General features: G+C 39.7%; 1 protein-coding gene across 3 annotated transcripts in view; it reads left to right on the forward strand.

The window, feature by feature from the left end:
• agmo (alkylglycerol monooxygenase) overlaps positions 1 to 27,380 on the forward strand; it is a 56,563-nt gene that overhangs the window by 4,695 nt on the left and 24,488 nt on the right. For 2 of the 3 annotated variants that reach the window (XM_042423518.1, XM_042423520.1), the window contains exons 2-9: positions 2,674 to 2,804; positions 3,823 to 3,974; positions 18,065 to 18,168; positions 19,120 to 19,215; positions 23,790 to 23,856; positions 24,156 to 24,221; positions 25,905 to 25,984; positions 26,398 to 26,532. In XM_042423518.1, the coding sequence (XP_042279452.1) occupies positions 2,674 to 2,804; positions 3,823 to 3,974; positions 18,065 to 18,168; positions 19,120 to 19,215; positions 23,790 to 23,856; positions 24,156 to 24,221; positions 25,905 to 25,984; positions 26,398 to 26,532 (831 nt within the window). Of the gene's footprint in view, positions 1 to 2,056; positions 2,195 to 2,673; positions 2,805 to 3,822; positions 3,975 to 18,064; positions 18,169 to 19,119; positions 19,216 to 23,789; positions 23,857 to 24,155; positions 24,222 to 25,904; positions 25,985 to 26,397; positions 26,533 to 27,380 lie in introns of those variants that run through there. The other variant, XM_042423519.1, reaches the window with a different exon arrangement.

The raw sequence follows: 27,380 nt of genomic DNA on the forward strand, positions 1-27,380 counted from the left end.
CGCAAGTGTGAGCATTCACATGTGGATATGCACACACATGTATGCACGCTCACTCTCACTTCCATCCACACATGAATACAAACACACACACACACACACACACACACACACACTTCCTCCCTCCCCACCTGCAGATGTGCTCCTCTGCGGTCTCGTCACACCCTTCATTCCTCGCTCTTGGCGGGGCCATGTGTCCCGGTTACGACTGCAGTCACTTGGTCAATGAGTGCCTTCAAGCTAAAGCTAACCAGCAGGGCTGACACGCTGCTCAAGTCGCAGTCGTGACCCGTTTGCTAACCCCGTCCCTCACTAATTTGTTCCATGTTTGACAGACCTATTAAGAGGTTATTACATGTTTCCAGCGCAGTTAGAAAATAGAAGCATGGCACTGACTGTTTGGTTAGTGCTTTCCATTTGTTTTGTCATGACTAGTTACAAAATGTAATCCATTCTTTGAAACATTTGGAAAGTATAATTTTAAACGTGTTAATTTTTGTTGGTCCTATTAAAAAGAAATTCTTGTGGCATCTCGTGCAAAAACCAGCTGCTAATTGAGATGAAAAACATCTTTGTTTGTGTTTATGGACCACACATATGTGAGCCATACTGATGCAGCTTGTGTTAGAAGTTGCTATTTGTTATATTTATGGCTGCAACTAGCGGCTCATTTTTTAATAATCGATTTTCTGCAGATTATTTTCTGGATTAATCAATTAATGGTTTTGTCGATAAAATCAGAAAACAGTAAAAATGTCTGTTATAATCTCTTAGTCAAAAGTGACGTCTTTAAATGTCACAAAAACCTAAAGGTATTCAGTTTAATACCATATATGACAAAGAAAAGCATTAAATCATCTCATTTGAGATGGTAAAAGCAGCAAATATTTTGGTATTTTTGCTTAAAAAAATGACTAAAACGATTATTTGATTATCAAAACAGTTGCCGATTAAGTTTCTGTTGATCGACTAATGGATTAATCGACTAATCCTTGCAGCACTAGTTATGTTTAATAAAGAGGAACATCTTCATTTAACAAGGAGAACACAAATTAATTACTAATACAATTACTAAATAAAATCATCCTCCAAATCATCCAGAACTGGTGGTAACCAGTGGTTACTGCATTATTGGGAAATGCTGCTACAGAATGTGCTGAAGCTCGGAGGTCAATTTCTTCTGTATTGTTGTACTCACTATGAAATGGAGCCTCAAGAACTGTTGATTTGCAGCTTTAAATTTCATATTCTCACACATATAATTAGGGATGCACGATATTATCGGCTCGGTATCGGCTGATAAAAGCTCTAAAATGGCGAATTCTGCCGATTATGAGAGGCCGATATGTCGCCTTCCCCTCCGCCGCCTGACTGTGTGTCCCTCGATGGACTGTGTCACCCTCACGGCCCCGGTGCTTCCTACGCAGGCTCCACTTCACCCCTCTGCTTCTTCCCACTTTAACCTGAATAACAAACCAGGGCTCAGTGCTCCGGTTGGATCCACATGGAGAGCCGAGGCTAACGTTAGCTCGGCTAACCCTTCAAATTAAAGACTACGCTTTGTTGAAACCTGAAAATACATTCAGCAGTTTAAATCTGTTGGGGTGAATGATTTTCTAGCCAAACGCAACAAGAGAGCAATCTGAATTTGCTAATTCTGATTCAGGCCTCTGACTGGCTTCCTCTCAATAGCAACAACAGCTGAGGCTCATGGATACTATAGTATTAAGAGCCATATGCCGTTTCAAACTGGCAAAAAAATGGCGGGTAATGCAGGCTAGAAAAGGCTAAGCCGGCCCTAAATTTACTGCTGGCTATTGAGCAGCCTACACTGCATACGGGTCAAGTTAAAATAATGAAGATGCGGTTGAAAAGACAGCAACATGTTATGTAGCCCTGAAGTTAGTGACAAGCTGACCCCCCCCCCACCCCTCCGTTAAGGCCACTTATGAAAAAAAACAAAAAAACAACAATTAAAAACAATTCATTTGTTTCAAAAATGAGAAAAATACCTCAAGAATTGAAAAACCAACAGGCGGAGCCAAAAACCTTCTTGAACAAGTTAGCTAACTGGCAAAGTTGCACAGCAGAAGACCTCTGAGGAAAATATAAAGAGAATATAATTGACAGTCTTTTTTTCTTCTGAGACTTATTCATTCTTGAAAGATCAGCTTACTTTCTTATGTGGTAGCTAAAGGTCAGTATGGCTAGTTTTGGCAGCTAGTTAAGCTAACTGACTTACTGATTATGCCAAGATGTATTTCTGCTAGTTTCTTCCTCTCTTTATTATTGTTTCATTTTGCTTGGCTTTAGCCTGACATCAGTAAAACTCGGTTTGTTAGCTCCACTCACTAACATTTAACTCAGCTAATGAGATGACTTCCACCTCCAGAGCAGATCTGTCGTTGACAAATGCTCTCCAGTCTGCCAGCACATTGTGGCTTTAGTCCTGCTGCTCCAGCCTCGTACAGTGAAACAAACATTATGGATCACAAGACATGAAAGCTCTGCAAGCCTTTAGCTCATCCGCCAAAACAAATATTCATGCTCAACACAACTGCTAAAGGCAACAGTGGACTTGAAACCATCTTGTTTTCTCAGTTTGTAACAGTGCTGAATCATGATTCCTTCTGTGTGTGTGTGTATGTGTGTGTTCGTGTGTGTGTGTGTTTGCAGGCCACTCCTTTCTTTGTAGGGCTGATGGTGCTGGAGCTGGTGGTGGGTGTGCTGAAGACAGGAGCCCCAGTGGTCACCATCAGTGATGGACTCACCTCCATATCTGCTGGAATGATCTCCAGACTCCCGATGTGAGTGTCATAGGTCATACTGGATGATATAATAGGATTATAGTACTGCATGTTTTATTGGAAAAAAACTCTCTCTTTTCGTTACTAGAGATGTTTATCATCATGCATATTATGTTATTAATCTTAACTCCATTTAAAGTGCGCTTTAGTTCAGAGTATCACATCTTGATGGGAAGGGGCAGGCTCATTAAAGTCCCCTTCCACTCAAAAAACTGTTTTGCTTATTGTTCCTTCAGTCAGATGTTTGAGCTTCACTGTGCAGAATGATTTATGTGCAGTTTGTCTTCATCTGCTGATGGGTGGAAGTTTCTCTGTGCTCACCTTAAATCTTAATGTAACACGTGTACCTACGAGCAGGATTTGCTAGTTTGGAGCCAATCGTGGTCCAGTGTGGTACAACTTGATGAAGCCAGTGAAGTAGGAGACATCTTGTGTCCAGCAGTTGAACTTTTGAAATGAAAATAGTTGCATATTCATAGATAGTGGATTTTTACATGAGGGAGAAGGAGTAGATATGTTAAGAATTTTAAAGAGTGAGGTAATTGAACTTTTCTTTGTGGAAAAAAAACATATCAGACACAAATTATTATTTAAATCTTACCACATGTCTGGAGGGGATCTTTAATGGGATAATGTGGTGTGAGCAACAGGAAGTCTGAAGATAACTGAGGAGTGATTAGAGGATCCACAGAAGATGCACCACTCATCATTACCTTTAAAAATCACATGCAGTGGATTTTGGGATTGTTAAGGCCACAAAAGATACAAGGGTTGTGTCCTAAAAAATGGTTAAAAGAAGGCAAAATCTCTCGCGGCACTGCTGACTTCCACAGAAGTAGCCTTTGAAATGGAAAACTAATGTGGTCTCATGACTACGTTTGAGATTCAGTGATGGTTAGAGCATTAAATTTTTATATTTGATCCTATATCCTCATGTGCAGCAAAGATGAACTCCATACTGTACAACACATCTACTGTAACATATTGTATGTACATGGTGATACTGTTCCTCCCTCAGGTTGTTTATGAGAGGCTGTGAGCTGACCGGTTACATGTATGTATGGGACCGGTATCACCTGGTGGAGCTGCCCTGGGACTCTGCCTGGACCTGGTGGCTCACCTTCCTGGGAGTGGACCTCGGCTACTACTGGGTCCACCGCTTCGCTCACGGTACCAACACACGAAACTCACACTGATGTCCGCAGCTCACAGAAAACAAAGGGGTTCAGAGCTATGAAGTGTAGTTTATTAAAGCTTTTTTTTTCACAATGTTCTTGTTTATTTATTTGGCAGTAGTTTTGTTGCTAAGCACTCATTGCTGTGTGGTTTCTGCACTGTGTATTACATAATAACAACTATGCACCTCATGGATCTTTTTTTTTAAGTAAAAGAATAAAAAGAGTGTTCAGAAGAACAATGTTAAAGTTATACTCACCCAAAAACACTCAACTCACTGTAGGCTTAAAAGGTGGATGCAAGAACTTTGCTCGTTCATGGAACAGAGCAGCTGTGGTTTTTGTGGTGGTTACAATGGATTTGAATATTAACCACTTCTCAAACTATGCCTCCAGCATAATTCTGTTCTACCCATATATATACGCTCAGTATGTTTCAAACACACGTCATACTTTCCTAAAAATATGCTCCAGTCTCATTCCTCATGCTCAAATATAATAAAATCAGTTCTAAAACGGATCTAGCCCTCAGTATTGATGCCTCAAAGTTGAGCTTCCTAGCATTCAAACTACAAAAATGATGATGGAGCATGTAGTGTTTTGTTTGTGTTCATAGTATAATGAATGTTAGATTACTTTGCCAATATCATCCAGCTCTGAGAACATATTAAACTTCACTACCTAACTAGCAAACAAACTCCCCTTTCATGTGTCCCTCAGATAACACTAACAAAAAAACCACAAAGTGGTTTTTTTAGTTGCCATCCCTGCAGGGAGGAGTCATGAAGATAGCACACACATCATGCTTTCCTGGACGTTGCGGAGGAAGCAATTATTTTTGAGTTACATCCAGCTGGTTCAGAGCTGTGCAGATGTGAGAGGCCGTGGTCTCCGGAGGGCTGTGGTCTTAACCCGAAGCTGTCATAGCAACAAGCTGTATATAGTCACGGCTCTGAAGCAGCCATGTCCTGCAGCATCACTATAAAAAGCAGACATAAAAAATATATACCGGATACTGTATTTCTACAGTAGTGTAGTGGCTGGACATCCTTAAAAACTTTGCCTCTTTCCATGTGTGTTGGCTCACTGATGCACGTGCCAGATGCTCGGCTACCACACATAGCACACCGGAAAAGAGGTATTTATTTGTGGCCTGAACTGGTGTTTATTTGTGTCAGTGGAACTTTAAGCTTCCCGCCGTCTAGTCCACATAGTTTTTGGATAAAGCTCCATTGCCACTTTGTTGATGTTTGAATCTGGCTTAAACAGAAGCTGTGTTTTCAAACCGTCTGCCGCAGCTCGCCAAAAACTGCCCAACATGATTTTGAGGTGACTGAGAACATCGCCTCAGGACTGTTTTGGTAGAGTTTGACACTGATATTCATTTTGACTGTATTCCAGCATTATGCTTTTAACATGCACCGGAGGTATTTTTACCTCCCACCGCCCAGGCAAAGGATATGTGAAGCATTATTATTGTCATGGCATTTTCTTGTGAACACAATGGGTCACTTTCCTGTCCTAAAACCAAAATCTACTTTTACTTTTGTCTGTGAGCTTTGCTCCATGTCGGCTTTTACAAACTCTCTTAACTCTCTTAACAAGTTTGTGAGATTTCATCCTTAGCATAATCACTGCCTCTAAAAATGCCATACAAGGCTACATTCACAAAAATGCAGTCCATGGCTGATATGAGAGGCGATATATGCCATATGGTCATATGGCAATGACAAAGATAATAATAATAATAACAATAATAATAATAATAATAATAATAATAATAATAATAATAATAATAATAATAAACTTTATTTATAGAGCACATTTCATGACATGAAAATGCAGCTCAAAGTGCTTTACAAAAGAAATGTAAAACATAGATACAGATACAGATATATATATATATGCACAAGCACATAGATACACACACACTTGTACATATATATATACATATACATATGCATGCGTATATATATGCATACATACATAAACATATACATACATATACACACACACATACATATTAAACAGGATAAATATCAGACAAAGTAAAGGAGTAAAAGACAAATTCTAGAGAAGGGTAAAATCATAGGGGTAAAACAAAAGACAAAAAAGAAACAAAAGAAGATATTAGAGGAGAGAATATTATAGCCTACCAGTAGGTGATGTTACACTGATGATGATACTGGACAGAGATCTGCAGAAAGACCCTGAGCAGCTGTTTACAACAAATACTGAAATGTAGAAGTTGCCAAAATATGCCAATAAAAATCATAAAATCTGAAAAATCTCTCGGTAAATTGGCAGCCATGATGATGATAATTTGGTGAACAGAATATTAATTTTGCATTAAGTTTGTTTTAGTTATGTATTTTATTTTAGTCGATTTTTTTATTATCATCATAAATCATTTAAAATTCATAATTCAGATTAAGACATCATAATTCTGAGTCAAACAAGTGTTTTTTCCCCTCGTGACTGTCCAGCTGTTCATGACTTGTGCAACAGGTCTCGACCGCTCGTAAATTTAATTCATACCTAAGAAAAAATTCAAAATAGAAAATTGATGAATGCCACAAATTTTCTTAAATCACTCATATGTGCTTCTTAAGAATAAATCCGTTTGTATGAGTGATTCTTGCACGAGGCCCAGTAACTCAAAAACAGTGCACTAATCATGCATAAGCCTCAGGTATTATCTGCAGAGAAGATGATCTAATCACATTTAGTACTTGTAGCTGTTACACATTAATATATACATATCAGTTTACATACTAATGAGAACATTGTGCGTCTCTTAAATAAGATAAGATTGGACGTTTATATCAGATCTAGCTATTACTCACAGTTCAAGCCAATGATTTCTATAGCTCAATTGGCAAAAAAAAAAAAAAACTTGGCACGTTGCCATGGCAGCAAACTGTGGTGTTTTGTAATCTGCGATTGGAAAAATACCAAGTTAACCCTGCGTGTCCTCAGCCTGACCGTGAATCATGTAAACAAAGCTCCACGCTCGTGTGTTGATCATCTAGGTCAGTGGTTCTCAAACTTCTTCACGTGAAGGACCCCGAAAACTGACACGAATTAGACTACGGACCCCAATTTGCTAAAATTTCCAAAATCCCAGGGTCCCCCATCTGATGCAATTTATGCTTTTAGATGTTTTATTACAGAAAGCGTATGAAACCCATGATCAAAATAGTCATACATTCTGTCATTGTCTTACTTATGGATGGGATTATAGTGCTCTTTTTGTTGGGGACCACTTGGAACCCCCTCGAGGACTCTTTGGGGGACCCCACTTTGAGAACCACCAATCTAGTAAACCAGCTTTATATTTGGAGGGTTGATGATCCATCTGTATGATCTTATTTTTTACCATGGTAATCTATCTGCCGAATAACATTCAGTGAAACCTAAAAGGAGGATTTTATGAAGAGTGTGTTCCCGCCGTTGCCCTCATTGTCTGACGATGCAGAGCAATGACGCTCGCAGTATCACATAACTGCTCGGTTTATTCGGTCGGAATTCTTTTATTTTTGAACTGCAGAATCATTTTTATGTCTCAAAAAAAAAAAAAAAAACAACTTTCCACTTACTCTCATTTCCTCTTCTTCCAGCCAGTTGGGGTTGTTATTATGGAACATTGTGGGGTCACAGATAATTGTCTGGTGCTGAGCAGCCACAGCGCTCGCTCAGGATATAAGCTTTTCCCCTTGTTACCAAGTGGGAAGCTGCTCTCTCCGACCGCAGGATAGGGCCGGCACGGTCCTCAATCCTTACTCTGGTCAGCTGGGGTCATCTCGGTCAACCAAAGTTTGACCTCCAGCTCTTTTCAGAGCAAGTTTCAACCAAAATATTCTTATATGTGGGATAGAAGTTGCCATTAATGAAGCACAGAGGAGTAAGGCAGATGTAGGTCGGCGGTAAAGTGTTTTTCAGCATTAAGAATACAGTTTAATGAGTGTCAAATTGTCATGTAACAATGCTTTAGGAGCCCTGTCTGGTTTTATTACGCTCATATCTTGGAACAGTTTTACAATCTGTTCAATGTATGCTTCAAAACAGACAGACTACAGAACACTATGTCTATAATCCTATTGTGTCAAAACATGTGAGCTATAAATCTTATTGCATAATAATGGAGAGACTACAATAGAAAACAAAAAAAAGCAAAAGTGACATCCTCCACTGGGAAATATGAGCACTTCAGTGTAAAATATCATTTTCAGTTTAACCAGTTTTATGGTCCTTTTTTTTCATAGTTTCCCTCTCATGACTTCCACATAAAAGGACAGCTCAAAGATAATTAAGTGGAAAGTACTTTGAAAGGCAGTCAGTCGTCTGTGCTGATGCCATCTTTACAGAGGAGACATTACTACTTGGCCTCAGTCTTGCCAGACGCTGTGATCTTGGAGATAACAACAGATTGAAAGGAAACTGTGCTGCAGGCATTTAGGCCTGGATGAAATTCAGGATTCTCCATTGACAGAAATTTTTAGCAAAAGCCTGTGACTAGACCGTATTTGTGGCCTTGTGCTTGGCATTTGGTTTGAATCTGCGTAGATAAATACCAACCGTGGTTGAATTTTGAGTGGAGGCGAAACTGGAATTTTAAACATTTGAATGACCTTTGGTGCGCACGCAGACTCAAATGAGGTGCTCGTTTATTTTAACTCTTGATATCAATATTTGCTTTAACTCTTATCACTGGTGCATGGTCCCAGCATCAAAATACTGTAACTTTAGTGAGGCCCGCTCTCAGGATTGTACCGTCCTGTCGCGCTCTTTGTGGTTTTATTTTGCTTTTTAAAGAAGCAAAGATTTCAGATTTCTGCTGCTGATTGATTTCCAGAGAGTGCGACTCCTCTAACCCCTGGAATAACATGACCCTCGCTTTAGATTCAACCACTAGTTTATGTATTAACAGCCACTGAAGCCGCTTTTTCATAAACACATCAGTTCAATAACCTGTTGACTGACAAGTTTAGAAAAAAAAAAATCCATTTCACTCCACATTTTGTCTGCTACTTTCCCCTCCGGCCCTTTTTCACCCTCCTCCGACAGACTATATATGTTCATAACTATTCTATTCTGAACCAGCCTGGAACCAGATGGTTTTGGGTGACTGGGAGGCCAGCTTGGTTCGGATGCGGCCATGTTGTTGACAGGCCTGTTGATTCTGTTTATTCTAACCTTATATCGCAATCGCCACTAATAGCAGCTCTGCTCTCAGGCAGCATCTATATCCAGGCATGCCAGCCAGGCTGAAGCCATTAATCAGCCAGTCAGCTGTCCATACTTTGATTATATGTGAGGTAATGGAGTTACGCTGCAGTTGTCTCACCACACTACAGTAGCTGCTGCTCTGTGATACACTTATAGCTCAGAAACATCAGAGCGTCACTTAAAGGTCTTTTGAAATGGTAACGTGATGTATTTCCTGCTGAAGACTGACAGCGAGGGAATGGTCTTAAATTTAAAGCAATCGGCTGTTAATTTTGGAAAGAAAGACAATTTGATCTGATCGGACAAGTTGGGATTTTTGAGAAATTTGCGATGATTATATCAGATGGACTTTTTAGTTGCACCCACAAGTGCTTGGCTTACTTATTGTACCTATATTGATGATTGAAGACACTGGTTCTTGACCTTTTGTTGTTATTTTTTTGGTGTCTGGGTCAGAACAGCCTGACCATGTAGCGAGAGGAGGACATACAGAGTGCAGCTTTTCCTCAAGGTGTGAAAGTGAACAAATAGTCAAATGTTCAGTGGTGAAAACTGATTGATTCAGTCTTCTACAGGCTACTTGTTAGACCTGTTTTCTCTGTCTGTCTGCAAAGCTGTTATTATGCACATGCATACTTGTAAGAAGCTGATTTGCAAAAGGGTTTTGTGTACGCATGACAAAGAAAATCAGCATTCTTCAGGTGAATCAGGTTTCTCTAGTCCCCCTACCCCTGATTACAGAAACCAGATTTCTTGTTTACATGACAGTAAAGACATCAGCTTACTGGAGAACGCCAGCTGTTACTTAAGCGAATGAAAACACACTGTATGAGACTACTGATGTTTAGAGCTTCGGCGACTAATGACAGGCTACATCAAAACCTCCCACAATGTGACTTCAGCTATGACCCGTGTTTACAAACCAGCCAATTAAAACACAACATGAAATGACACAGGAGACACAGGCGAGCGAACATAATACTACCGCCGCAAAACGTATTTATCTCAAACTCACTTTGCAAAATCAACATTTCACATTGACGTCTTTTCCCTCGCTGCAAATCTTTTGAGGTTCAACCGCTGCGGCCAAAGCTTGTATATCATTTTGTTTTTTTTAAAAACACAAGAGTAGTGCTGATGGTACATTGTAGTGCTGCAATCGACCAGACGTTTATCACACAATTGCCTCAAAACTGATATTATACAGTTTGATACAGATTGCGACCAAGACTTCATTAGACTCCTTACTTGATTGCTTTTATCACAGTCTAAAGTTGCCTTTAATTTCATCCTGTTTGTATATGTCAGCTTGGTTTCTGTTATTCCTCTCCTGCCATTAGTCCTGCACTCTTTAGATTACCTCCTGTGATGCCTGTTTTACCTGTGAATCCTGATTGTTTCATGTGTCACCTTTGGTCCTGACTGAGTCGAGTAAAGTCTCCGTGACATCAGCTGTCTTCAATCTGCGTTTGGGACCTCACCTAGTTTTCCGTCATCTTTGACAAATGTCTTCTAATCCGATCCCCAAACAGACAATGTTTTAAATTAAAAAAGTGTTAAGTGTTTGCCTCGAGCAACATGTCCTCTTGTCACAAAAAAGTAATTTCTCACATCCACAAGCTCAAGCTCAAGAGAGAGAGAGAGAGAGAGACGTAGTGGTGTTTTCAGAAATAAACTATTTGCATGATATTATTAATGTGGTTAAAGTTATTGAGTGTTAGCTGTGAAATGTTCAAATGTTTCCACACCACAGAGGGATTAGTTAGAGATGAAACACGACTGGAAACAGTCAGTAATTTGACAATATGGAAAAGTAATAATGTGGAGGTCAGATAGGCAGGTAGTGTGGATTATTAACTTTGATGACCAGGGTTCAATGACAACCTCAGCCAAGCTCTTAGAGAAGTTTGTTCCACTAGATATTATGTTCATTATTACTAAACTATAACAGCTAATGCGTTTGGCAGGAGATATAATGTTGGCTGAATTAGGTTTTCTGTCAACATAATGAGTAAATGTTGTTGATTAGCATATCTGGCAAGTTGCAGAAATGTTGATACTGAAGGTATCAGTAAAATGTCCAGTGACAACATATTTCATTTTGTCTTCTAGCCTGCAGCTTTATTAATTTTTTATGTTTGTACACTGGCAGCACTTAGTTAATGTCAGGGAAAGATTGTGGTCTCGGTTTGATACAAAAAAAGTCTGCAGTGACTTGAAGCATGAGATATGATGTGTTTAACATTCATCCGAAATCACAAACTTTCACCAACCTTAACCAAAGTGCTTTCGTTGCCTAAACCTAAACACACACAGGATTCAGGATGCAAACCCCCGCTCCCCACTGTCAAGATCCTGCAGCTACATAAATGTCATTCATTCGTGTCATTCATTTGAAAAAAAAACAAAAAAAAAACATCTGTGAACATAATCCAGGCAGCGATTACGTTTGTTAATGCAATGTACTTTGGAAAAATAATTTAGTAATATGTTGTGTTATAGGATGTGAAACGCGGTTGGCGATTTCATTGCTGCCCACTTCACAGTCTGTCACTATTCCATTCACTGCGTCATCAAAAGAGTCGGATTTTCTTTAGTTTTTGTTTTGCTCATTTACAGGCAGTATAAAAACACATGAAAGCACACGCTGAGAGGACGGAGGATGCTGTTGATCCACGGATTGAGGAAACACCGAGGCTGCAAAAATCAGAGTAGACAAAAGGTTTATTGACAGAAATTTTAGATTTTTGCTTTGCTAGCACCTTGTCATCTGTATCTGTTTGCTGATGTGTCCGCACCCCTCCCACTCTTCCAGCCCAGCAGACAGCAGCAGTCGTTAAGACAAACAGATGTGCTCAGCAGATCAGCACTCCTCTGCTCTCCTCCGCTGTCCTCCGTCCCTAAGGAGACCTAGCCGACATGGATGTTATTGTTTAAAGAGGAGCTCCTCCTGGCTGTATGGCAGGGTGGGGAGGAGGTTACCCTGCCCCTGGGCGGCCGGGGCTCCATAAATCTTCACTGTGACGGCGAGTTCCTGGCCTGGTGCAGGTTGCAGGGCCAACAAAAGAATCCGGGCTCCCGCTTGGTTTGCTGGTTCTGCTGGTATGGTTTGATCAGGATGTGGGGGTCTCGCTCACTGCGGTAGAAGAGACCAAGTGAAAGGCCTCATGGGAGGCAGAGATAACATCAGCAGTGATCTATAGGTCACTGTGATCTCACTCTCCGTCTGCTGTGTGTGATGAAAGAGAGAGAAAGAGAGAGACTGTCTACTTAGAGTAGACTACTAGAGAGAAAATCTGGTCCAATGGAACGTAGACATTACAAAGAGATAACCCTCAGCGGGTCTGTATGTACAGCATTCAAACACAGTGCAGAAAAGAGGAGTGTGTTATGATCACTGAGAGGGTCGCTGAGCTTAGCAGAGGCCAGAGTCCGGCTGTCTGCTGCCCTCATGTGCTCCACTCGCTGCACGGACAGATTTCCGTCTGTCAACAGTGTTGACAGATGAGGAGATTTTCACTGTTGACTCTGCTGACGGTAAACCTCACTGATTGGAGGGATGAGGTGTGAAGATGAAGGATGAATATGAGGGTAATGCCTCACATGTGGATTGTTTGACTTTTTTTTTTTTTTGTCAGTCAACTTTTTACTGAGATCTGTAGATGTGGTAACATTTGTATAAAGTCCATCAAGGCAAGAAATTTAAGTCAAATGATCAGAAATTTTGTAAAGAAGTCCTCAGTTTAGCTGAATATCTAACAAGATCGGTCAGATATTAAACATCTTTTCAAAACCGTCTGTCTTCTTCACAGGCGTACAGGCACAGTTCTGGCAGCACTCAGAGCTCCACATACCATCATTGTAGTTACGTGCCAAAAAAGGAAAAAAAAATAGACTTGAAGTGTAAAAATACATTTTAGCTTGCAGTTACACATGTATAACACAAGTGAAACACGAGCTGTTGCGTGGCCTGTGTAGACAGCTGTACTGATTAAAATCGAAGCGCATCTGTTCCGTCAGACACGCGTGTAATGGACGATTGAAAACTGTGGCTGAAACGCCAAGACATTGCAGAGCTGCTTTGAGGTACTGTATGTAATGTTATCTTGCGCACACGTAATAGCTTAGCAATGCGCGGTTATTGTGGATGTTACAGGTGTGAAATTATGCAGAAACTTGAAATTGGAGGTAACTATCTGAAAGATTCTTTACATTCTGGTTCTACGCACTTATTTCTTTGGTGTTTTTGTTGTGCACTTTTCAGCACAACTGTTTACTATGATACCTTTACCAATACCTGATTTATTCTTAAGTATTCCAACATAAACATATATCAAAATTGCCTTAAAACACATGACTTGCAATTAACAATTATTTTTGTTATGGATAAATCTGTAGGCTATATTTTTCTCTTAATATAGTCTATAAAATGTCAAAAAATTGTGAAAAACGTCCATTGCATTACATTTTCAAATTGCTTGATTTTCTAACTAAAATGCAAAGATATTTATTTTCCCATGATAACAGCAAATCTCCATATTTGAGCAACTATAAGATCAAATATAAAATCTTTCATGAACTGCCTACAGATTTAATCAAAGCTTGCAGCGCAGAGCAGTAAAAAAAAAGAGAAAAGTATGAGTGCTTAGGATTTCAGCAAGTTAGAACAGAATTGGGATTATGATCAATTAAAACAGAATGTTAAAATAATAAAATATATAAGGGAAAAGCCATTTTAGCTCATCATCCATAGGTTTTACACCCTGTTTGTAAGAGCTGTAAGTGGGCCTGACCATGGTTAGTGTGTATAGTTTAGTGTGTGTGACCGAGCTGTGTGGACAGCATGAAGTATGGCAGCGGTGGAGGGGAGTTGGCCGACCAAGTCCAGCGCTCGTTGTTTGGGTTGGCACCCCATCCAACAGCCCTCCAATCCAAACACTGGAAGGCTGTTCACAGCCCATTACCCCTGTGATTGACAGGACAACCCACCACTCAGAGGGCTGCACATGAAGGACGTTGCTTGTTCGTGCCAGGAGTTTGTCGCTGAGGGTGATGATTTAGGCAGCTGATTGATGTAAAAGTATTTCATAAGGTTTGAGTGATTAAAGAAGATCGATTTGGATCTCATTCTATGGTTTGTCTTGTCATACTTTCCTTTTATAGTAGCACTATTCAAGGTAGAGGTTGATTATTGGCACGTACAGGCCGCTACTGGAGCTAAATTTATGGAGCTCAATAGGACTTTGGTTCTTGCGTTTATATGACTCCACTTATGTAAGCACGTCCCCTGACAGGGTCGAGGTGGACATAAACAGACTTTGTCAAAGTCTAACTCAGTCACATTACATGAATGATTATGACTTATAGGCCTTGATTACGTGTCATGATGTTATTCAACAGTATACCTTGTAAATTGTAGATTATTACATCACTCTCTGACTCTGTTGTTGTCACATTTTCTCACTTACGTGGATTCAAGCCATGCGTATAGTTTTGTTACTTGTCCAAGTTTTCTGCTGCCCACTCAATACAACAGTGGCGACTAACTATCTTGATGAATTGCCATGAAATTTGAATTACCTACAGATATTTAAGGTCAGTAGCATAATCAGCAGGTCAAGGTTGTCACTTGGTACCAAATGAAGGATGAATGCTAATAGGCTTCTGTGATACCAGCAGGTTGACCTGCTAAACACTTACTACATGCATGCTGTCATGCTGATGTTTTGCTCAAAGCATCACTTACAGAGCTGCTAGTGTAGCTGTAGACTTTTTGTAGTGTCCTCATTAGAAGTGCAATGATTAGTTGATTGATAGATAATTAATCAGCAACTATTTTGATAATCGATTGGAGAATAATCTGCAGATTAATCGATAATGAAAATAATTGTTATTTGCAGCCCTAGTCTTGTCTAAATCCCATTTTTGAATGTGTTGAGCACCAGTGGAAAATTCCATTCACTTCCTTTGTTTTAGGGTGGCAGCAGAAACCTTAGAGACAGATATCTCAGACCTTTGCCAAATTAAACTAAATCTATCCGCATGGCTAAATATTACGATAGGTAAGTAAGAATGTATTTTCAAAATGGATGAATGGCCCTTTAAACTCTGTTTACAGATAGTTTGACCCAGTTAGGTCCTTTTCACAAGTGAGAATTAGCTTAATTGTGCACTGATATAGAATGGTGGGTAAACTGTTGACCTGAACTATATTTGAGGTATCCCGTATTTTGGGATAATATCCTGTATATTCCATGATTGTAATGGTTGATACAGGGGGTAATGGCGCTCTCTGACACAGTCTCTCTTTTCTTCTCTTTGTCTTTTGTGTCACATTTCTTCTCTGGTTCTGTTCCCATTCCCCTGCAGCTTTTCTTCAGACTACCAGGTTCAAAGTGGCTAATGCTATTAATAAGTCCTCTTCCCTCCTCCTGTTAGTTAGGAGATTCAATCAAGGAGATTCATGCAAATATCAAACACATTTAAAATTTTTCTTTTTATCTTTTGTTCTTGGTTACACAAATAATGCTAGTTCCAAGCTCTTTAGCTTAGCCTTACTGTTGCTGTTCTTACCTACAGTTTAATACTGTTGCATTCATTTAGGACGGCAAACAAACACTTCCATCATAGGTTTCTACCTATCTGTCTGGTTACTGAAAGCTTATACACACTTTCCAGCTAATCAGAATTGAGGATTCCCAGTGACCTTGGTATAATGTCGGTTTAATGGACACCTGACAGCTGATGAGAAACCAGTATTTTCTGTGACTAGGGTATAAAGTGTCGTAACTGTCTATCACCTGATTAGCTAGCACTCATCCTTCTTGAGAAATCGTGAGTTGAGGCTCTCTGGAGACCAGATGGAAGTGCTGTCCTCAGCGTTTCTCTGCTCTTGCTGGGAACGCAGGCTCTGTGGCATTGGTTCTCACCATTAACAGGGCTTCCCTCCTGAATAGGCCCTGCCAAACTATGCAGTGTCCCGCCGAGTCCAGAGATGAGGACATGGGCTTGCAGTGAAGCCTAGCAGTTCCTACTTCCTATCAATGACAACGAGCATCAATCTTAGCCGCCCTTAGTCCTGGATCCTGCCAAGCACGACTCCAGTGAGAAGAAAAAAAAACTAAGACTCAGGCTGCTGGAATTAAACAAAGGCTGGATTATCCTCTCAATATGTCTCTTAGCAGGACAGTTCATCTCTGAATCCCCCATGGGTCAGAGCGGAAGAAACGTCATAACTTTTTGCTTGACTGCTGTAGATGCAGCCAGTCTTCCTCCTCTCTCCTCTCTCTCTGATGCCTTGTGTGCAGATTCCTGTCAGTTGCGTTGAGAGGGCAAATAAAGTTTGAAATAAAATCCAATCCTGTTGCTTCCCTTTTGACTGCATCCAAAATACACCCTTTTAATGTTATATGTGACACTTCCAAAAACATTCCCTGTGACATTTATTCACTCACACCTGCTGAAATCCAGCAATAACCCTGTTAAATAAGCGAGGTGTGGAGTATTGCTCGGGAACGGTAGTTTTCTCTCGGAGCTCCTCGGGGTTTCCCCAAAGTTTGAGGAATTCCACCTTTCACTTATTCGAAACGTGTCCGGAAAAAGATCGCGGTGCTCCTCCGTTCATACAGCACACACCTTCAGCAGTGTGTTTGTTCAGGTGCGGCGGACCCTCGACCCATTGGGTTTTATGACTGCCGGCCTCGACAGAATTCACAGGTTTATTAAACAGCAAGAAAGGAGTTTGAGATGTGACTTGTGAATGATTCTCTCAAAACAGAAGGCGGTAATCCCACAGTGTGCAAAGCTGTTATCGCATGTGTGTGTATCCGTGGATACACGTTGCCATGTGATTACATCACCACCTCAATTTTGGTGATTTACACAGTCCTGTATGGATTGAAGGAAAGGCACATGGGCTGATAAATCCCTTAAAATTTTTAGATAAACTACAAAATGCATCATCATCGAGCTAAAAAAAGTTTGTCTTGTCACATCCATGCATGTCATGTGTGATTTTAACCACCCAGATGTGATCACATTCATTCACCCTTAGTACTTCTCTTTAAATTCAAGCTTAATTGTTTTATAATTCATCTCTTAATCACAAGGCTTCCCGTCTTAAACGAGGCTACCACATGAAACTTTAACCTCATTTAATAACTTGGGCTACTTTTATTATAATGAGTACATTACTATAGATAGTCTGTAGGAGACTTTGTGGTTCAGTAATATTTGAAGGTTACTGTTCTCTCTTGTACGGCTGTGAAGCCAAAGTGGACGGGAGGTGCCAAAAAGCACAGACCAGACGGGGTGGTCCGGAAACGGCCCGGAGATCCAGTGAAACTTAACAAGCATGTTCCCTTTGGATGTTAAAATGAAGTGTAACACAGATATTAATGTAGCAAGTATCACAACACAGCAGAGGAATGAAAACTGGAGCACTGGGACATCAGGCTGGACGCTAACCAGCTGCAGCCGAATACCCCCGCCGAACCTGAAACCCCCCCCCCCCGATGGCCAGCTATGCTCAGGCCTCAGCTTTTCATCACGGCTGGCCAGGAGCGGGACAGAAATGGCTCCTTCTGGGGATGAAAGTGTCTAGTTACTCATCTGGGGAAGGAGCAAGGTTGATTTTTGAGATAAATCACTTGTCGTGGTGATGGAAAGGCAGCTGAATGTGTGTGAGGGTTCAAGGCTTGTGAACAAATCTTGTGTGGAAAAGTTACATGACTGGTGTTGGCTTTGTAGGTGTGAGTAGGTCAAGTAGTGATAACCTCATATGAGAAATTCTTCTGGACTCTTGGATTGTTATGTTTAATGTGCTCTACGTGTGTTTGTGTGTGTAATTTCCTTCAGAGGTGGCCATCCTGTGGGCAGCTCACCAGGTTCACCACAGTTCAGAGCACTACAACCTCACCACCGCCCTCAGACAGTCCCTCACCCAGCAGTTCGCATCCTGGGTAAGATCTTATTCATTCCCTTAGAGTACTGTAGAGTGTAGCAAAAGTCTTATACAAGTAATTCCTCTGTGGCGTAGAGCTCCATAGTTGTCCAGAAACTATTAAAAATACACCAATGAGCCACACTGTCGAACCTGGTGACATATTGCTTTATTACCATCAACATGGGCACTGTAGTTTATTTTAAGTCCATCCCACATACATATACATGCCCTGTCACTTACTGGAGCATCAAATCTTCAGCTTAAAATAGTCGCCACCAAATAACCAACAATAATTAGCTTAAAGGGGCAGTGCCAGACATGTTCTTTTTTTTTTATGACTGATATAACGTAGAATATATTTTAAAAAATATGTAAAATATAGTATATGGGCATCCTTACCTTCTGAATATACACTGGGTAGTTGTCAGTTAGCATTTTAGCATTTTTCTGATTACGAGAATTTAAAATTACAATGTGCAGACCAGAGTGAGCACAACTTTAGTGTATATTTATGATTCCTTTTGTAAAGGTGCATGACTTTTGTATGACAGGTTCTATATTATATAATGATAATCTTTACTTATATAGCATGTATAAAATCAGAGATTAAAAAGTGCTTTATAAGGAAAAAAGGCAAAGAGAACATTACGTAAACCAACCGGTGTACATACATAAGGTTAAGGTTATAAAAAAGGCTCACGAAACAACTTCATACATTACCTGATATAAGCAAAATAACTGAATACGTATACAATTTTCCACTAGTTTTCTACTGTGCACATGTACATGATGAGGAGTGATGTAACTCTAGGAGGTGCTATGTTCCATCTGTTGCAAACCAATAAAGTCAATAAAGCGCTTTTAATAGAAAACATAGATGTCAGTTTTTCAACATGTCTGGACTCCATGAGATTGTGCTACGAAGACGTTGCTGGTACTGATTCCCCTCTTCTCCTCTCCTCCTCAGGTCTTCTACCTGCCCATGGCTCTGGCTATACCCCCCTCAGTCTTCGCTGTTCACATACAGTTAAACCTGCTCTACCAGTTCTGGATCCACACCGAAGTAAATATTAAAACATAAGTTATAGATTCTGTAGTCAAATCTGTCTATGGTTGTGGAAAACAAGGTTCAAGGTTCATCTTTATTATCTTTATGCAATATAGGATTACTCAATGAATAGAATAATGCTACAGTCAGAGAAATGGGTAAAAGGTCACGTAATTTAAATTATGATTCAATAAAACTCAAAGGAGGGTTCAAGGTTCATCTTTATTATCTTCCTGCAACATAGTATTGCTCAATGAATAGAATAATGCTTCACTCAGAGAAAAATGGATAAAAGGTCAAATATTTTAAAGTATTATTCAATAAAACTATAAAATAAGCAATAAAATAGAACAATGTACTACCGACTGGGACGACTATAAGATGACCCTCTCTTTTCTAACAAATGGTGTTGGAAAAAGACTTTTTAAAGATATACTTTCACACTCATCCTGTTGGGAAAGTGATATACTATTAATTAGAGGTGCAGCAGATCATAAAACTCATTGTTCAGATCATATCACGGTTTTGAGTCACAGATAAATATAATTTTGCTTTCCATTTATTTTGTAAAACACTTAAAGCAAGAAACATTTGCCCATGGTCTTAAATGAAAACAACATTCAAGATATCCAGTGTTTGAATAAAATCTTAAAATATATAAAATATTCAATACTCAATTGTTAAATTAAAGTGCAATATGAGGCATGATACCTTCCTCCTTTTAAACATGGCAGTGAATGAAACAGCCTGTGTCTGCATCATCAAAACTCCATGATAACTTACAAACATGAACACAAGTCTTTTCCTGCAGCTTAGCTTGTTCAACGAGCCACCAAACAAACATTCACTGGGGAAAAGTGCACCGCTAACATCAGTTAGCAGCTCCATAGCTAATTATCTGCTCAGCTGCAGCACATTAAACGGCGTATAAACAAACCTGCAGATGTCACTTTGGACCCGTTAGATGCTGGTTTGGTTGTTTCTCTTCAAAATCCCTGTTAGTGACACGCTGTCTGTCCATGACTTGAACTCACAGCAGTTTGTTGACTTTATCTCCAATGAGACATAACATTTTGCAGTTAATCCACGGTTCACATCCATATGGATCACGGATCAACTGCGTTCCGTTACACTACTACTATTAATCCGAGGAGAAGAGAGTCATCATCCTTAAAGCATTTTGTCTTGTAAAAGTGAAATACTGCCATTAAAGCAGAACGTGAATCTCACATTTAGCTTGTCTATTAGTCACATACTCACACTCTCTCCTGTCAGCCTCTTGGAAAAGGTCAAAATTATTTTCTTCAGCAGTTAGCATTTTTCTTATTGCCTGTTTGAGCTCCTCATCATCTGTGACAGCAATAATTCTTGGCTGCTTGGCGTGACGATTCAGTCCTCGGTCCATTTTTGCAGTGAAGACGTTGGAGGATGCTTTATACTTGTTTTCACTCATGAGTGACACATCATGAATTTATTTGCTCCACAGCAGAAAAAACGTGTTGCACAAGCCTTCAGAAACTCCTGCAGCTTAGACTGAGCTAACCAAACACTTTTCTGGCTGACTAATGCTAAAAGACTCGCCATAAACAGACTTGAATACACTCGCTAGCCTAGCAACATAAAGGCTATAAACAACACGTAATGCAATACTCTATGTAACTGTCCAGTCCTTAAATATAAGACGACCCCCTACTTTTTCAAATATTATTCCAGGATAAAACATTGTCTTATATTCAGGCCAATACGGTATATTATACTTACATGAAAAGAAAATGTTACAAATCACAAGATTCATGATGTCACGTTTGTTTAGGCACTAAAACGCCTTGCTTAAGTTTAGAGAGAAGTCATGGTTTGGTTTAGTCTCACGATACCAGACAATCAGAGATCTCTGCCTACTGATGTCTGGGGATTTTTAAATGCAAGGTAGTTGCTTAAACGGCCGCTAACAAACCTACACCCCATGCATTTTGTCAAGGACACACCTAACCGGAAATGATGCTTCTCCTCCGTAGCGAACTGCAAAGACTTTGGATTGGTTCTGCCATGTAGGGTTTTTTAATCTTTCTTTGCTTCCACCTAGTTTTAACAAAGAAACCGGGGAGATTGTCTTCAGTCTCTATGAGCGAAGCGTTTAGACACTGACCTGTGAGTCCAGGTTAGAGGACTGTCATCGTCATGGTTACCTGTGTCGTCATGGTAGCGTTTTTTTTTTTTTTCAACCAGCCAGGTTTATACACTATATGAATACTACTGTATGTATGTACTACATGCAGTATATTACAACAATCAAGTATGGAAATGTATGATCAGCCACTGAATGAATTTACTCCTCCATTCATGGTTGCTGTTAAAAGTTAAAAGTTAATCTGACTGAATAAAACATCTGTCGAGTTATCTTTTTCCCTGTGCCAACACAAATCTGTCTGTTAAGTCGAGCCTTTGTAGACTCAGTGTTGCAGTGGAACCTGCATTCAATAAAAAATAATGAGATTTTATGAAATATTCCAAACAGAAGCATGACCACTCTGCCTGCCTTTAAAGTGACTGAGAGTATCACTTTTACAATCCCCACGATCGTTAGAGGGAATGAATGGATTTGGAACGCCTTCCAACTTTTAGTGCACTATTAGTGAAAACAGTCGTAATACTCACAATTTTCTGAAGGGATGTAATTTATGCCTCCTTTATGGGCTTTTTTTGATGTCATGTAATTTATTGGCACGCCATTGCCTGCACCACTTCAGCCTCAGAGCCGAAGTGAAGTGGTGGGGACCCTTTTCATTCAAGATAAAACTCTCACGCTCGGCTGCCAGACGCAGCCATTACATGGAAATAATGAATCACTGAGAAAATCTGTCCAGCCGTGCACAATTCTCCAGACTGAGAAGTCTGTCGTATTGATGCAAAACATCAAAATATCTGAGAGTCGCAACCAAAAGAGAAACATGAACTGTGTGAAATATGCTCTGTGTGACCTCTGTAATCTTTAATGACTCACTGGTGCATCTGTTTGACATCTAAGATGAAAAATGATTCAAGTTTAATATTTCTGTGCACAAAATGTACTCTGCAGACTAGACTACGCTAGATGTGCTTGTTTTTTTGTATGTGTGTGTATAAATGGGTGTAACCATTACTAGCAATGTTGTCTCTTTTCCCACATCTGTAGTTGTTATGCTACCGGCCCATAAATATTGAAGAATTATTGTTATTCAAGCTTGTTAATCAAGAAAAACACAGAATATAAATATTTATGAATGTGAATGAAAGTGATATTGGCAGCACACTTTTTTTTACAGTGTTAACTGTGGCTATAACCTTTCTTTTGGGTTGTTGGCACCTGTGATTGATAATGACTTCATTATTTTCTGAAGATGCATATTTGGTTACATGGAGTTACAGCCGTTGGCTTTCCAATTCGGTCACTGTTGGTAGATTGCCATCCTTTTGAGTTTGATAAGGATACAACAATATATACTGAGATTAGCAGCGTGGAATGATTTTGGCGATTAGATTCCATCGATGTGAAGTGTTTTCATAAAGCATGTGCCCATATGAAGCTCGGGGATAGGGGAAGGATCCCCTGGAGTCTATACGCTAGTGGTGATGGAGTGAAGCCAGCGGATGGTTGATGGTTGAGTCTCTCTGGACATCATGAGATCATGGCGGTGGTGGTGGAGGGGAGGAGGAGGTGGATTGTGCAGTTGTAGCTCTGGCAGAATTTCAGCGATATTTAAAGAACGGCGACTCTGATTGGCTCGATGAATGTGGGCAGAAAGAACATTGGTAAAGAGATATAAGAATTTTAAATGTAGAGATTTTGACAGCGTGGGAAAGTGGAAGTTGGCAGCGAAAAATAGAACAGGAGGAAATAGTGACATTCGCCCAGAGAAAAATAAAGGCAGAATGTGAGGGAAAAGATCTTCCGTGTTGAACTTTCATCAAAGCTTTATTTATATTTGTATATACAAAATGTGATGTTTGTTAGAGCTGTTTGTGCTTGAAGAATATCTGATTGATCGAAGCGTTGCATGGTGACAGTAAATAAAACACGGTGGGAGCAAAGAACATTGTGACCATTCTACTTTTTGCCATGATGTCTCCAGTTTGGTTCAGCATCTGTTAGGTCGTACATACTTGTTTTCTCCCTGGTCTGTCTGTCCAAACAACGCTGCCTGTAAGTCTAGAACAAGTTATCTTGAATACTCTTGACTAGATTGGCTCCAGAATTTCCAGTTGTAAACAAGAAAAATCAAAACCTAATACAAAATTTATTGAACCTTCCATTTTGGACACATGAACTTTCCCCTTTGCATATTTATCAGTCCATAATATCAACTTTGGACACACAATTCCCATGAAATTTGCTGAGCATATTTACGCTCTCAAGAGGATAAACTCTTGATTGGAATGATCCCCATGGCCTTCCCTCTAATGTCACTATCAGTACAAACCCGGCCTTAGATTTAACAGCTTGAATTTTTAATTGGTGTAACCATAGTTTATATATTACATTTTTTATTTAATTACATGTATATAAATGTCAAAGTTTTGCTGTATTTAAAATATTTCGTTCTCCCTTTCAGTTGATCAGAGACCTTGGACCTCTGGAGTGGGTCTTTAATACCCCAAAACATCACAGAGTTCACCACGGTGAGATAAGTTCTGTTTTATATGGGACAATCTAATGTTATTTTATAATGTTTTGCTGATTAATGACTACCAGCACCATCCCCATGAAAAGCAGTATCAAACATGTGTTCAATGCTGAAAGGTTGATCATTAATAATGTCTGATTATGTCTAATTTTGTCTAATCAGGTTATTTTAGCAGGTTTGATGTACCAACTCAGATGTGGGGAAAAATAATGTAATGAAAAGAGGCTTCTGACATCAGAGATGTGGGTTTTAAGACATTTTCTGTGCTAAATTTACAAAATGTTATCTCAACAGGAAGGAACCTTTATTGCATTGACAAGAATTATGGCGGAATTCTGATCATATGGGACCGATTATTCGGTAAGCTTAAGTAATCAGACGTTTACTTCTATTTCTGATCGTCTTTTCAGCGCCTCCTCGGGACAGCTGTTTTAAGAATGAATGTCAGTATTAACACATAGCTAAGTGTGGTGATGATGCTTGGATCAATACCAAAAATGTGTCTATATTGTGATACCTGCATCTTTTTGCAAAATAGCAATCTGTTGTTTATGTTTATTATTCTTCCATTTACCGTTATATTCCAGCATTATCACTACTTACTGGTAGGAGAAAATAAGCCATCAAAGTGCATTTTATACCAAACATGATGCTTAGTTTTACTAGTTGCCTTCTCACAGCAACACATCACACAGACACACTCATTATTGAAAGATTATGGGCTCTTAAGCAAGAATGTGTTAAAGTGAGAGTAGGTGTGGATCCATTTAAAAAGCAGCTCAAGGCCCACATTTTTAGACTTTGAATAGTGTAGTGTTCTTTTTTTAATCTATTTCTATCTCTGTTTTAGTTATTATTGTTATAATGTGTCTCTATTTGCTTTTTTTCCTCTTTTATCTCATATTCTGAACGTCTCTGGGACGTCTGATCTAGAAAGTGCTTTATGAATAAACTTATTTACTATTATGTTATTATCTCCACAGGAAAATGTATTAAGCACCAAAGTAATACACATGAAGTTTTGCACTGTAAAATGTGCTTTTATTCATATATATATTTGCTAGTGTTGTTATCAATGCATTGAATAACTAATAATTCAAAGATTTTTTATGTGTATTAGTGTTTGTGATGTGCGCCCTCTCATTACATATGTATAAGACAGAAACTAAAGTTGTGGTGTCATCTATTACTCCAGTCAGGGAAACAAAATGAAGGGAAAAGGTGACTCTATAAACTGTAGGTTCGCCAATAGCTTTTTAACTTTGGACTGAGTTTTGCATCAACTGTCAGCAAGAGGCAACTGATTAAATTTTGAGGTCTACATTACCCAGAAATCACTTGGGCCAATTTTATCTCTCTGCGGTTGGATTGTTTTAAGAGACTGATCTCACTAAAAGTGATCACAACTTTCCTCCTGCTTCTCACTAGCATGTTTTATATTCTCCTCCTAGGTATATACATCCCGTCTAATGCAGCTTTATCATTTATAGACCAGCTCGTTTTGCACTATTCTTTTTGTAATATCAACAATGGCAAACATGTGTAAGGTATCACATGTACTAATACACCCACAGAGAAATATCACAAACTCTGCAGTTCTCCTCAACTCTACACAACTTTTTAGTGTCTTTCAGCTCCTTTGTTTTGGTTTTACGGCCCACAACTTTACTCTTTTGGTTCAGTCTCATCAGCCTTGTTTCCAGAAGCAGGTAACTCTTAGCAATGAAGCTCTGATAAACCTGCTGTACCCTTCCTGCCCAGCAGACACTGTTAGCAACTAGCTGGTGAACATAGTGCAGCATTTAGCTGCTAAAGAGCAAGATCAGGATTCCTGCTGGAGATGGTAGAGACCAAAAACAGAGCTAAAAGAGAGGGAATATTGGACTTACATTAGCCAGGTGGCCAGAAACTCTAAATTCAATGCTAATGTTGGATGCTGGATGTCTAAAAAATGTTATCTAATTGGTTGCACTGGTCCCAAGTGTAAAAAAAAATCCTTTTAATACAATTTTAAGGTATTTATTCATATTATTTTGTTTCTAGGTACCTTTGCTGAAGAGACAGACAGAGTGGTGTATGGACTCGTATTCCCTATCAAGACATTTGAAATCCTCTATGTTCAGGTCAGTCCCGCCTTCCTTCGATGGCATCGCTGCCATTGGCCCACTGGTCAAGCAGCTTGCTTGCATCCATCTGAGTACAGACACCTTCAGTAGATGAGGCGTGAGCTCATGTTTCCCTCGCTGGCTGACTGGCCATTTTGTAACCATAACATTATTACTCCACTCTAAACAAACTTCCCAGCTGAGGTGAGGGAGGCCAACAAAATGAAATGCCAGGAGGTAGATGCTATGATTATTTTTGCTGCCCTTACTATTGGCAGAGCATAGCAAGAGCAACGTCCTGCCCAATGAAAGCAGAAACATTTCTATTCAGGATTAATTATCGCAGCTATTGCTCCGTTAACATTGATCAGTTAAATGTAGCGTTTGATTGTAAATTGATGTTTGACTTGTTTTTTTTTTTTCTATTCCAGTTTCACTACTATTGGTATTTGTGGACAAAGTCCAAGACTTACAAGACTATCAGCAACAAATTGTCAACTTTCTTCAAAGGTCCCAGTTGGAGCCCTGGTAAATCTCGGCTGGGTGACCACCTGGAAATTCCCAAGGTTGGTTAAAAATATTCTTTGTTTCCATCATTCCCGAAGGAGGCATGTTTTTCACAATAATGTCCTCAGACTTCGTTACATATCATTTTGTCACACTTAAAGCACAGGCCTAAATGACTCAGAGCATTCCTTATTGCAGGATTCACATATTCAAAAAGTTTTACAAGGTACTGCCACATCAAATAAAAGCTGCAAAGCCTTTGTAGATGGAACACAATAAGTTCATTTTCACCGTCTTTAAACGCAGTCTGCGGGATTAAAACCGCATGCAGTTGAGAGCAAATGTGCATGTGTGTGTGTATGTGCAGAAAGAAATACAGGCACCAGTTGAATGACCCAGCGGTTAGCTTTGAAATAACGCTGATGGTGTCACATATTTAGTTCCCTCATGCTTCACACTTAAAAAAAAAAAAAAACTCCCCTTTGGCTTAACGATTAAATTGGCCCTTAAACTCAGCGGGGTGATTCTAAACACGGATAGAGCTGGCATTTAACAGAAATATCTTGAAAGGCTTCTCGTAGACGGCTGCTCGCTGATATCTGCCGGTGAAGGAAAGGAAAGGAAAGGAAAGGAAAGGAAAGGAAAGAGAGGGGAGTGAAGGAAAGAGAGAGAGTGTTGAACGTGTTTCAGCTTTTTGAGACTAAGCAGAGCAGCGTGCTGGAATACCTACAGGGTTGGGGATGGGATGCGGGGGGAACCCACATGTGGTGGTTTGGTTCCTCAGGATCTTGGGAAACCCCCTGAATGAGAGACAGGCGTCTGTGATTGGCCAGTGTTTTTTTTCATACTCCATTCCCAAAGAGGACACAGTTTCAACATAAAGCCCTCAGACCTAATTACTTATCGT

Source organism: Thunnus maccoyii, chromosome 10, assembly GCF_910596095.1.
Source record: "Thunnus maccoyii chromosome 10, fThuMac1.1, whole genome shotgun sequence".
NCBI lineage: Eukaryota > Metazoa > Chordata > Actinopteri > Scombriformes > Scombridae > Thunnus > Thunnus maccoyii.